At 42.9% G+C, this 13,937-nt stretch overlaps 1 protein-coding gene across 1 annotated transcript in view; it reads right to left on the bottom strand.

The window, feature by feature from the left end:
- The window catches only part of RPN1 (ribophorin I), a 30,276-nt gene extending 16,570 nt beyond the window's left edge, over positions 1 to 13,706 (bottom strand). The window contains exons 1-3 of the mRNA XM_047849071.1: positions 13,383 to 13,706; positions 9,973 to 10,037; positions 5,407 to 5,713 (exon numbers count right to left, since the gene is read on the bottom strand). Coding sequence (XP_047705027.1) covers positions 5,407 to 5,713; positions 9,973 to 10,037; positions 13,383 to 13,643 — 633 coding nt within the window. The 5' untranslated portion in view covers positions 13,644 to 13,706. The remainder of the gene's footprint in view (positions 1 to 5,406; positions 5,714 to 9,972; positions 10,038 to 13,382) is intronic.
- Positions 13,707 to 13,937: the final 231 nt, after the last annotated feature.

Raw genomic sequence — 13,937 nt, 5'->3', positions numbered from 1 at the left:
AAAGTAAAAACTTTAAAAGAGGGGCGCCTAGGTGGCTCAGTCAGTTTAGTGTCCCACTTCGGCTCAGATCAATCTCACGGTTCATCAGTTCAAGCCCCGCATCAGGCTCTCTAGCAGCGTGGAGACTGTTTCAGATTCTCTCCCCTCTCTCTCTGCCTGTCCCCTGCTCTCTCTCAAAAATAAATAAACATTTAAAAGAAAATCTATCCTGACAATATATAAAAAGTTATATGCAAAGATATTAATGTTATAGTATTAAACTTCTTTTTTTTTTAAATTCAAGTTAGTTAACATACAGTGTAGTAGTGGTTTCAGGAGTAGAACCCAGTGATTTATCACTTACATATAACACCCAGTGCTCGTCCCAACAAGTGCCCTCCTTAATGCCCATCACCCATTTAGCCTTTCCCTATCCACCTCCCCTCCAGAAACCCTTAATTTGTTCTCTGTGTTTAAGACCTCTTACGGTTTGCCTCCCTCTCTATTTTTATATTATTTTTCCTTCTCTTCCCCTATGTTCATCTGTTGTGCTGCTTAAATTCCACATATGAGTGAAATCATGAGACTGATCTTTTTCTGACTGGCGTATTTCATTTAGCATAATACACTCTAGTTCCATCCACGCTGTTGCAAATGGCAAGACTGCATTCTTTTTGATTGCCAAGTAATATTCCATTGAGCATATATACCACATCTTCTTTATTTGGGCTCTTTCATAATTTGGCTATTGAGTTCTATTTTTTTTTTAATAATTTATTTTTTTTAATTTACATCCAAGTTAGTTAGTATATGGTGCAACAATGATTTCAGGAGTAGATTCCTTAATGCCCCTTATCCATTTAGCCCATCCCCCCTCCCACAACCCCTCCAGTAACCCTGTTTGTTCTCCATATTTATGAGTCTCTTCTGTTTTGTCCCCCTCCCTGTTTTTGTATTATTTTTTCTTCCCTTCCCTTATGTTCATCTGTTTTGTTTCTTAAAGTCCTCATACGAGTGAAGTCATATGACATTTGTCTTTCTCTAATTTCACTTAGCATAATACCCCCTAGTTCCATCCACGTAGTTGCAAATGGCAAGATTTCATTCTTTTTGATTGCCGAGTAATACTCCATTGTATCTATATACCACATCTTTATCCATCCGTTGATGGACATCTGGACTCTTTCCATTCTTTGGCTATTTTTGACAGTGCTGCTACAAACATTGGGGTGCATGTGCCCCTTCGAAACAACACACCCGTGGGGCGCCTGGGTGGCGCAGTCGGTTAAGCGTCCAACTTCAGCCAGGTCACGATCTCGCAGTCCGTGAGTTCAAGCTCCACGTCAGGCTCTGGGCTGATGGCTCGGAGCCTGGAGCCTGTTTCCGATTCTGTGTCTCCCTCTCTCTCTGCCCCTCCCCCGTTCATGCTCTGTCTCTCTCTGTCCCAAAAATAAATAAACGTTGAAAAAAAAAAAAAAAAAAGAAACAACACACCCGTATCCCATGGATAAATGCCTAGTAGTGCAACTGCTGGGTCGTAGGGTCACTCTATTTTTAGTTTTTTGAGGAACCTCCATACTGTTTTCCAGAGTAGCTGCACCAGTTTGCATTCCCACCAGCAGTGCAAAAGGGATCCTCTTTCTCCGCATCCTCGCCAACATCTGTTGTTGCCTGAGTTGTTCATGTTAGCCATTCTGACAGGAGTGAGGTGGTCTCTCATTGTGGTTTTGATTTGTATTTCCCTGATGATGAGAGATGTTGAGCATTTTTTCATGTGTCGGTTGACCATCTGGATGTCTTCTTTGGAGAAGTGTCTATTCCTGTCTTTTGCCCATTTCTTCACCGGATTGTTTGACTTTTGGGTGTTGAGTTGAAGTTCTTTACAGATTTTGGATTCTAACCCTTTATCAGATATGTCATTTGCAAATATCTTCTCCCATTCCGTTGGTTGCCTTTTAGTTTTGCTGATTTGTTTCCTTCACTGTGCAGAAGTTTTTTATTTTGATGAGGTCCCAACAGTTCATTTTCGCTTTGGTTTCCCTTGCCTCCAGAGACATGTTGAGTAAGAAGTTGCTGCGGCCAAGGTCAAAGAGGTTTTTACCTGCTTTCTCCTTGAGGATTTTGATGGCTTCCTGTCTGACGTTTAGGTCTTTCATCCATTTTGAGTTTAGTTTTGTGTATGGTTTAAGAAAGTGGTCCAGATTTATTTTTATGCATGTCACTGCCCAGTTTTCCCAGCACCACTTGAAGAGACTGTCTTTATTTCATTGGATATTCTTTCCTGCTTTGTCAAAGATTAGTTGGCCATACGTTTGGGGTCCATTTCTGGGTTCTCTATTCTGTTCCACTGATCCGAATGTCTGTTTTTGTGCCATAGTATTAAACTTTTTAAAACCTAACTGTCCACCATATAGGAAACTTGGCAAATATACTATAACATACACTAAAATCATAGGATCTTAAGTGGCTATTAAAAACGGTTTACAAAGGTAATGTAAAATGTTTACAGAATATCCTAGGAGGCAAAAGTATCACGCAATACTTTATACACAATATGATTCCCACATTAAAAAGTCCCTATGCTTAGAAAGGACTCAGTTACGACAGTGTCAAAAGTGGATGTCAACTGGCATCACATTTTCCTCTATATTTGCCAAGTAAGTATCTCATGAACATTTTATTATTTTAAAATGAAGTAAGAGGGGTGCTTGGGTGGCCCAGTCGGTAAAGTGTCCGACTTCGGCGCAGGTCATGATCTCTAAGTTTGTGAGTTTGAGCCCCACATCAGGCTCTGTGCTGACAGTTCAAGAGCCTGGAGCCTGCTTCAGATTCTGTGTCTCTCCCCCCCCCCCCCCCCCCCCCCGCTCTCGCTCGCTCTCTCTCTCTCTGCCCCTACCCCACTTGTGCACACACATACATGCGTTCTCTCTCAGAAGTATTAAATGAATAAACTTTTCCAAAAATATAAAAATTGTTAAGTAAATAAATAAAATAAAATGAAGTCAAAAGTCCAAAATATTCAAAATTTAAAAGCCCATGTAGGAGAATAAACAAACCTCTGTCCTTAACATGAAATGAATGGTCACTCAGTTTTAAGAAAAAGAAATAAATATGCAGTTAGAGGAAACACAACCCAGAGAGTGGCCAGTCCCTCAGCTCCAGAAGTACGAGCCCCCAGGACTCTCTATCCACATGGTAACTACACCAGGAATCACAGAGCGTCACTCTCACTCCCCCCCAAAACCCATGGGGCCACAGTAAACACAGGGTGCTAATTTTAGAGAAATGGGGGAACATAAATACATTTACTATAGTCTACATATATTCATAGAAAGAAAAATTAGAGGGGTGTCTGGGTAGCCCAGTCGGTTAGGTATCCGACTTGATTTCTGCTCAGGTCATGATCTCACCGCTGTGAGATTAAACCCCACATCAGGCTCTGCACTGAGCATGGAGCCTACCTGGTATTCTCGCTCTCCCTCTCTCTCTCCCTCCCCTGCTCACACTCTCTCTCTCGAAAATAAATTTATAAACCTAAAAAAAAAAATTTAGAAAAATAAACCCAAAACTAGTATACATGGTCACCAAGAACAGACAGAAGGTAAAAGTGGAAGCTAAAGTTCTCCCAATATACCATCATTTTATAAAATTAAATTTAAAAAAATTCTTAACAGTTGAAAATGACCCAAAATGAATAGCCCTATGTCAAACTGACATCTGAGAAATAATTATTTCAAGTGACATTAGAACTATTTTGACTGTACATCCTCATTAACATATGTTCTAAACACAGAGATGAAAAGAAGTCTTAAATATCCATGTTATTATTTTTTTTAATGTTTCTCTTTGAGAGAGCAAGTGAAGGGGAGGGGAGCAAAAGATCCGAAGCAGGCTCTGTGCTGACAGCAGACAGCCCGATGTGGGGCTTGAACCCATGAACCATGAGATCTTTACCTGAGCCAAAGTCAGGATACTTAACCAACTGAGCCACCCGGACACTCCTCCATGTATTTTATTTTATTCATTTTTTTTTCCTCCATGTATTTTAGAGATGATAAACAAGTACATGGGTTGAAATTACAGGATTCCTCCTAAGATTTGGTTTAAAATATTACAGCAGAGGAAGAAAAGAGCGCTGAAGTGCAGTAATATTGTGAAAACCACTGAATCTAAGTGATCGGTGTATGGGAGCTTATACTATTTTCTATACTCCTGGATATGTTTGAACTTTCCTGTAACAACAAGTCTTTTTTAAGCCTTGACTGCTCCCTCTGTATTTAAGGCCCAACGCCTAGGCTCAGTAAGGCAGACTGCTTTATGACCCCAGCAGCCACCCCAGCCAGCACAGCGCCCGGTCTCCCATCTCCAGACCTCTACCCACAATGCCTTGTCCTTCTCCCCCAACCCCCACTTCAGCTCTCCAAATGCTACCTCCTTATTTTGTATTATTATTTTTTCATGTGAGTATATTTGCTAAAACTGTGCTACACACAACTGCCCACCGTCCCTGGAAGCTACTTTATTTGTTACTCTAGTCTTAGAGGAGTCATTTAGCTTCACCGAGTCTGTTTCCTCCTCTATAGCTAGAGGATAAAAACAAATATTTTAACTATGTTTTTTAACTATGATTCAATGAAATGAATGATCATGCTGAATACACTAACTACAGAGCCCAGGAAAAAAGACAGTCAGCAAGTTGTTCTCCCTTCCCAAATCCCCTTCTCCTCCACTGCCTGCATGCATTTAGGAAGTTAATGCCTCTGGGCTCACATTTAATTTCATGTGATGGGAGTTCTGCTGGTATAAGACTCAGGGCCTTTTTGTCCAGAGGACCCATACACCCTAAGTAATTGTATATTTGAGAGGAATGGACAAGGCATGCATGCTCTGTCCAGCTCCTCTTCTCCGTCTGGCATACTTGCCCACAGGCAGTTTGAGATCTCACTTCATCTGTTGGCAAGACTTCCAAGGGGAGAGGCCTGCCTTGGCCCATCTTATTTGTACAGACACTACTGTCTACATTTGGGGTTCGGTATTAGGAAACCTCCTGCAGTACCTGCAGATAAACTCTGTCTCCTTCAACCTCAGCAATCTCTAGTAATCATTGTCACTGGCTAATATTAGCCTTTGTCAGGTCCTAAATTCTTATGCAGTAATTCGGCTCAGCTCATGTGTCACTGCCCGAAAAACTCCAAGTTGCAAAATTTATAAGGTTCATTTGCCATGTTCTTCCTTATTACAGCCTTTTTAAAAAGTCCTCCTAAACCTCCGAACCTCTATCTGTACTCCCAAAATGAGAAAGGTGACCCCCATGGAGTCATTTCACAGCAGGTGAAACTAGTAGTTTCACAGCCGGTCAACTAGTAGTCACTCCAGAAGAGACTCTCTGAAGGAAAGACAGACAGAATGGACTCCACACAAGCCTACCTGACTATAAGCAGGGATGTCTCTGAAAGGTCCATAATCCAGGACGTCCTCAGAGCGCGTGGGATTCCCCAACTTGGTGTAGCTCTCCACATTTCGGGAGGCAAGCTTCACACGCATCGTCTGTGTCTTAGTCGGATAGGGAGAGTAGAAATAATGGTTCCCCTCGAACACTACAAACTGTTTCTCTGACTGGGTGATCTGGGTCGGATACGGCTGAAGCACATGGGTATAGACTGTCTCCACGATGACTGAAACCTTGGCCCCAGGATCGAGAGCAACCGGGAGCTTGACTGTGAAGAATCTCCCACTGGAGGAAGAACAAGGCAAGAGAATTAAGAGATGAAGGGTTTTTGAAAACAGGGCTAGCAACTCAAGGTCACAGCAACATTTTGTACCAAAGACGAAAGCAGTTATCTTCAAGAGATCACCTTTAACCTACTAATTTAAGCCTTTTAAGACAAATGTATGGGTATTATTTCAAAGTTGTTTATAATAATAATGGAGTACAAAACATAAAAGTCCAACAACAGGATAATAGATAAAAGCATTACAGCAGAGGAATTCTGGCAGCCACTAAAAAAGATGTTTGGATCTGTAGAGATATTAAGCACTTCCACATCCGATGCAAATAACAGAAATCAGTTTACAAACAGCACAGTATGATCCTTGCTAAAGTATAAACATATAAATATATGTGAAGAAAAACATTACAATGAATGTTTCCTAAATGTTAATGGTAATCGTCTCGTGGAGGTTAAGCTTCGTTTTGTTATTTTTTTCCAATCTGTTTTATGAGCTTGTTATCACTCTAATAACTAAAATAAAAATTAAGCTACTAGCATTTTAAACAAAAAGAGATGCCCTGGGAACTACTAAAATCCAGAAGATATTAACTCAAAAATGAACCTGAGTTTTCTAAGCCAGGAGATAATTTTTGGTAGACTCAGAAACCGTCAGTGGAAAATTAAAGGCATTTAACATGCTTCCATGCAATTTGTCCTCCAAGGTCAGAACATGGATCACTTTTGCTGACACTCCTTGAAGAACTGACATGTCTTCATCAGTTACACCATCACACATCCTATCCCTACTCTGAAGTACCCACTCAAAATATAATAAACCCTACACCTTTTCCCAGGGTAGTCTTAACCAATTCTTGGCTTCAAGTTGCTTCTCGTCCCACACTCTGCCCTGAGCACTAAACTCCTATTTTCAAATGTTCACTAGACAGCTCTACTGACCACTGAACACACCTGTATCATTCATGATCCTGATTCCTTACTCTGTTAATATTACCACCATCTAACCATTTCTAAACCAAACCCTCTGGCATGTTCTGATGCCTCACTCTACTCCATCCTCAATATCTGGTTAATTCTGCCTTAGAATGTCACTCAAATTCATCCCTTCCTGGCTTTCCACTGCTGCCCACCTCAGTTCAAGCAACTCTCCCTTGCCTAGATCATTGCATCTCTCCCTCATTAACCCCCAAACTCTTTCTCCCTCCAGCCCATCGACACAATGTGACACAACCCCACCTTTTCACATGACATGTCCCAGCGAAACTGAATCTCACTTTAACAACCTTTCAGTGCTCCAGGGTCATCATTAGAAACAACAATTCTTACTGCAACTCAGAAGCACCAGCTAATGAAGGTTTCTGGTTGGTAAAAGGCTGGGCAGACAGCACAGAGCTGACTATACTGGTGTATAAGGAGTAGATTTTTTCACAGATCAGAACAAAGATATTTCAGTGGTCGCATTAGGGCAGCAAGATAAATGACTTGTTTAATGTTGCCATTAAGCTTTATATAGACAGATTAATAAATTTAAAATAATCCCATTGATATACCATTACATAAAATTTTGTATGAATGAGCAAATGCCTAAGAAAAAAATTGTTATTGGGGCACCTGGGTGGCTCAGCCAGTTAAGTGTCCGACTTCAGCTCAGGTCATTATCTCATGGTCCATGACTTCAAGCCCCATGTTGGGCTCTGTGCTGACAGCTCAGAGTCTGGAGCCTGCTTCAGATTCTATTATCTCCCTCTATCTGCCCCTCCCCTGCTCCTACTCTGTCTCTGTCTCAAAAATAAACATTAAAAAAAGAAAGAAAGAAAGAAAACAATAATTAAGTCATATTCTCATTTTTTAAAAAATTCAAAACTAATGAGAAAAGTTTTTAAAACTCTGCCAAGCAAAAAAAAAAAAAAACAAAAAAAAAAACCACACACACACAAACAAAAAAAGCAGAAACAAACAAACAAAACCTCTGCCAAGCAGGGAGACCGAACTTAACACTTTCTAAATTGCACGGGGACCAATAGCTGCAAGGCTCAATGGTTTGCTAGTTAAGAATCAAATTATTTTTCTTCTTTTTATGATAAACTGCAGCATAAGCTAAAGCTATTTGCCTGAGCAAACAGGATTTCTTAGCACTACTGGCATTTGTGAGTGGAGAATTCTCTGCTGGGAGGAGGGACTCATCCTGGGTATTATAGATGTTTAGCAGCATCCCTGGCTCTACCCACTAGATGCCAGTAGCACCCCTCAGCTGTAACTAAAAATGTCTCCAAAGATTGCCAAATGTCCTGGGCAGGGTGGGAGCAGGACATGACCATTCCCTCCCCCAGTTAAGAATCACTAATCTAGGGGCACCTGGGTGGTTCAGTCAGTTAAACGTCTGACTTCGGCTCAAGTCATGATCTCACAGCTCATGAGTTCAAGCCCCACGTCAGGCTCTGTGCTAACAGCTCAGAGCCTGGAGCCTGCCTCTGATCTGTGTCTCCCTCTCTCCCTGTCCTTCCCCCGCTCGCTCACTCGCTCTCTCTCACTCTCAAAAACAAAATAATAAACATTAAAAAAAAAAAAAAAGAATCACTAACCTAAAAAATTTCTTTTGGGGCTCCTGGGTGGCTCAATTAGTTAAGCATCTGACTTCGGCTCAGGTCATGATCTCATGGTTCATGAGTTCAAGCCCCATGTTGGGCTCTGTGCTAACAGCTCAGAGCCTGGAGCCTGCTTCGGATTTGGTGTCTCTCTCTCTCTCTCTCTCTCTCAGCTCAGAGCCTGGAGCCTGCTTCGGATTTGGTGTCTCTCTCTCTCTCTCTCTCTCTCTCTCTCTCTGCCCCTCCCCGGCTTGCACTCTATCGCTCCCTCTCAAAAATAAACATTAAAAAAATTAAAATATGGGAAGGCAAGCTGGTGCAGCCACTCTGGATAACAGTATATGGGGGTTTCCTCAAAAAATTAAAGATAGAACTACCCTACAACCCAGTAATTGCACTACTAGGTATTTATCCAAGGGATACAGGGATGCTATTTCGAAGGGGCATATGCACCTCCATGTTTATAGTAGCACTATCAACAACAGCCAAAGTATGGAAAGAGCCCAAATGTCCATTGACAGATGAATGGACAAAGAAGATGTGGTATACATATACGACGGAGTATTACTCGGCAATCAAAAAGAATGAAATCTTGCCATTTGCAACTATGTGGATGGAACTGGAGGGTATTATGCTAAGCAAAATTAGTCAGAGAAAGACAAAAATCATATGACTTCATTTATATGAGGACTTTAAGAGACAAAACAGATGAACATGAAGGGAAACAAAAATAATATAAAAACAGGGAGGGGAACAAAACATAAGAGACGCTTAAATACGGAGAACAGAGGGTTACTAGAGGGGTTTGTAGGAAGGGGGATGGGCTAAATGGGTAAGGGGCACTAAGGAATCTACTCCTGAAATCATTGTTGCACTATATGCTAACTAATTTGGATGTATATTTTAAAAAAATAAAATTTAAATAAGTAAAATAAAAATAAAAAATGTTTTCTTCCTACATCATTCATTCAATATTTCAGTGCCCAGTTGACACCATGCAACATACTGATAACTGCTGAAGCTGTGTGGTAAGATATACGAGGGTTCTGTATTCAATTCTTCCTGCTTTATATGTATTTTGGAAAATATCCTTAACAAAGTGTTTTACAGTAACTAAGAAGTGCCAGGCCCCTTGCTGGGTGCTGAGGTTAAAGCACTGAACAAGGTAAGCCCAACCCCAGCCTTCACAGAGCTCAGTCTACCTCATGCAAAGAAACATCGCTTTCAGTGCCCTGAAGGCTCAAGAAGAGGTAAAGGAGTAAGAGCTGTCTGCCCTTTGGAAAGAGAACGGCAGCAACAACAAATGGGTGGCTATTTATTGAGGCCAACGGCCTGGAGTTCTCACATACCAGCTCTCTCCACCCATTGGCTGGGGATCCCTATCCCCACAGGGATTAGCAGACCCGATCTGGTATGGAAAGTAGCTACCTTCTTGTAAAACAAACTGCCACTTTTAGGGGCAATTTTAGCAGGAGTAGTCAGAAAAGACATAAATGGGCCCAGAACATGTCACAGCATCTTGCTTACTACCACACACTATATTAATTGAAACAGCCTCTAAAACACGGAACACTGTATTCATTTCCAAAGCAACTATCCTACCTTATGATTCCCACCGCGATCTGATAACCTGTAACAAGAAGAAGATATGCAGATATTCTGACTGTTTGGTAGCTTACCTTTTACCCTTAATTTTGGTTTCTCGTACTTCTAGATTGTTCTCTTCCTCATCTTCTCCCTTCACCTGTAACAGGACAGAAGAGGTTATTCTTTTTTTTTTTTTTTTATGTCTTTTGCCTCTAAGTTTGAGTCAACAATTAACTAACTGCCTCACAATGTCCACAGTGAAGTATTCAAACTACCAGAACTTTTTAAAGACTGAATTCTGGTTTCTGTAATGTTTTTTTTTTCGTCTGAAACATAAGGACATTGCCAAAGACTTACTTTTGCACTGAATAAGCTGTATAATGAGCTCTATAAGTACCTAACATCCTCTCCTGAATGATCAAATACACACATATAAATAAAAATTAGGCTTGTGGCGGGTACTCTCTCTCAAATAAACTTTAAAAAACAATTTATACTCACACTTTACATTTCCAAATATAAAGGCGACGTTTTCTTCTTCATTTACATTCAAATACACATTTGCACAGAAAATAAATAGGATCATTTACTGTTGTGGTAGAAAAGTCTCCCATGGGGCCAAAACTGGTTATACTTACATAAAAGAAGTTAACAGTGGCCTAAGCCCTTGGGGAGAAGGAGCCAACAGCCACTGCTTATCACACTCCCTTATTCTTATCCTTCACTGCACCAGATGTATAACCAGGAAGAAAATATTAACTCCAGCAGGCTGCAGGGTCTATCTCAGAGTAGACACCCTGAATCGTGAGACTGTAGAACAGATTATAAGGAAAACACTTATGCACACTGATCTCTCTGCCAACCCAACCTCTACTAAAAAAAAAAAAAAAATTAAGGCTACTTTTTGGGCTGAAGAACTTTTTCCCAGTAGGGTACACAGAACTATAACAAAGAAGAAGCCATTTAAAAAAATTTTTTTAATGTTTATTTTTTAGAGAAAAAGTGACAGAGTACAAGTCGGGGAGGGCAGAGAAAGAGGGAGACACAGAATCCGAAGCAGGCTTCAGGCTCTGAGCTGTCAGCACAGCACCCGTGGGACTTGAACTCACAAACCGTGAGATCATGACCTGAGCCAAAGTCAGATGCTTAACCAACTGAGTCACCCAGGAGTCCCCATTTTTAATATTTTTAAATCCCTAGGGCATCAGGCTGGCTCAGTCAGTTAAGCCTCTGACCCTTGATTTTGGTTCAGGTCATGATCTCATGGTTCATGTGGTCATGGTTAGCGAGACTAGAGCCCAAGTCAGGCTCTGCGCAGCTTGGGATTCTCTCTCCCTCTCTTTCTGCCCCTACTGCGCACGTGCTCTCTCTCTCTCTCAAAATAAGTAAACATTTTATAAATAAATAAATAAAAAGGGGTGCCTGGCTGCCTCAGTGGGTAGAGCATGCAACTCCTGATGGCAGCGTTGTAAGTCCCAGCCCCACTTCGGGTATAGGGATTAAAAATAAAATCCTTTAAAAAAAAATAAGATAAAAATAAATAAAATGCCTAAAACTAATTATACAGCCATCCTCAATAAAGCCGTACAGGCTAATAAAAACAAATTTCATCACTTTGGAATTTTATCACAATGGTAACATTCTAGTACACTCATGCTTATCACTATTCAATTATATGTTGATTTGTCTTAATAAAAGATATTAATTAATAAAAGATCAGAGAGACAAAAGATCTCAAATATAGGGTCATACGACAGGACAAATACTAAGATGGGTCCTGGTAGTAAGATGAGGAACCACTAGCTCCTCATCAGTAATCACCATTGTCCCTTCAAACCAGTTCCTAATATTCTACATGGAGGGCTGAAGATAACCTACTGAAAAAACTTCTGGCAATCTCACCAAAGCCTCCAAGTCAACCGTTGAAGAATACACACCCTCTTTGCTAAGAGTAACATCCAGTTACACTTCCCATTGGGACAGGAGTATAAGGGAACACATACATCCATTTAACTTGTGCCTCTCATGAAACTAAGAAATTAACAAATGATTTTGAATAAATTTGGTAATGTGACTGCCGCTCTTACATCCCAACACAACCCTACCAGAGACATCTGGACCAAATGAGGCAACGTGGTAAAGCGAAGAGCGCACAACGTTTGAAAGAAACTAACCTAAGCCCAGGTTCACTCATTGCTCTAAAACCTGACACAGGGAGGTTTAAATAACTCCTAGACTGCACTCCTCACCTGCAGTAGGCCTACACACACCTCAAAGGGTCGTTGTGAGGATTAAAGAGAATGTACTTAAACGACCTAACCAACACAAAGCAGACTGCCAGTAAGACATGTGGTACGGTAATCTAGCTTGCTCAAAAGCATTCTCCAGCATGATGGCAGACGGCTTCTGCTACCGTCTTGTGGCAACTTCAATAAATCAGGACTAGTTTTAATAAAAGAATGGGATTTAACATTCAAAACATTCAAAGGTGGCAGCACCAACTTAAATGAAGTTTTGATCCATCTTTACACACACCTTTGAGTAAAACCGTGCGTTCCATCATGGACAAGGCACAAAAGGGAACAGGAGTGGTTTCAGAAGTATGATCTCTATAAACCCAGCTTTATAGCTCCAGATTCGGTCAGAGAGGAAGGTATACTTACAATATGACACTGTAATGACTATTCTCCTCGCAACAAATAATTGGGTAATCACTTAACAGATGTTGTTTAATGAAAATAGTAATAAAAAGCCAAACCTATGAATACGTAAGCCAACGTTTCCTTTCCTCGAGTTGTAAAAGTGTTCACTGAAACGCCATGAACAAGAACAATAGCAAACTTCCAAGCCCTATACTGGTAAGTGCAAGAGTGAGAACCGGTAGGGGGAAGGGAGTGAATTGGGACTTTACCTTTCTGTACAGTTCAAAAGAGGTTTCATTACCTATATGATTTTTTAAAATAACTTTGAGAGGGACAAAATTTAAAAAGCATTCCTAGCAACCTTAAGTACATTACAACAACGGTTTCAAATTACAAACGGGAAAACACGCAATGTTACATTTCTGATTGTACGGGATGATGGCTAGAACGAAGCACCTACAATGGGCCAGACACCGAATTAAGGGAATGATACCCATCTGGGCTCACGTCTTGGTCCTCCAGTTGGGCTCCCGCGTCAAGTCGTGGGACACGACAAGTTTGCTGCACTCCCGCGCCCCGCCAGGCCCTTCCAGAGGCGGCCCCTCCCCTGGCTTCCCCGGACTGGGGGGCTCGCACGGCCCGAGGCCAGCCGCGGGGTGCGCCCGGCGGCCCAGGAGGGGCCCGCGGTGAGGACTGGGGGACCGCGGTCGGGGCGGTTGCCCACGTGGGCGGCGGCCGCTCTCCAGCAGCCTTACGCTGACGTGTCCGAGGCGGCGGAACGAGCGCGCGCAGACACCCACGGCTCCGCGCTTCCTCCGAGGCCGAGAGGGGCGCGGCACCGGAGGCCCGCTCGCACTCACCTGTACCCCGAGGTGCGCCAGCCGGGCCTCGAGCTCGGGCTCCAGGGCCAGGAGGAAGGAGGCGGCGCGGGACGAGGAGCCGCCGCCCGGGTGCACCAGGACCACCTCGGCCGTCACCTTGGCCAGATGGCTGCTGAGGTCCACCGTGCGCTTCACGTCCTCGTTGACCAGCAGCGGTGCCTCCGGGGAGGCGCTGCCCGGCGGCGGGGCCCAGGCCCCGAGCAGCAGAAGCAGTAGCAGGCGGGCGGCGGGCGCCTCCATGACCGGGACGAGCTGAGCCGCAGGCCGCGCGGAGCGCCGCCGCCGCCCCGCCTCCGGCCACCGTGCAGCAGCTCATTGGGCCCGCGCTGGCGCCACAAGATGGCGGCGCCCACGGAGGAAGGACCCCGTCTCCAGGGCAACGGGAGGCCTGCTGGGCGCCCGACTGCACACGCCTTCACCTTTGCTAATCTCCTCTCCTGGGATAACAATGGCTTTCTGCTCCAGAGAGCGACAGCAACCAAGACAGAAGCCACAGTGTCTTCTGCAAACAGAGAAACTAAACCCTAGGCGAAA

Source organism: Prionailurus viverrinus, chromosome A2, assembly GCF_022837055.1.
Source record: "Prionailurus viverrinus isolate Anna chromosome A2, UM_Priviv_1.0, whole genome shotgun sequence".
In the NCBI taxonomy this organism is placed as follows: domain Eukaryota; kingdom Metazoa; phylum Chordata; class Mammalia; order Carnivora; family Felidae; genus Prionailurus; species Prionailurus viverrinus.
This window is presented reverse-complemented; position numbering and strand designations above follow the sequence as displayed.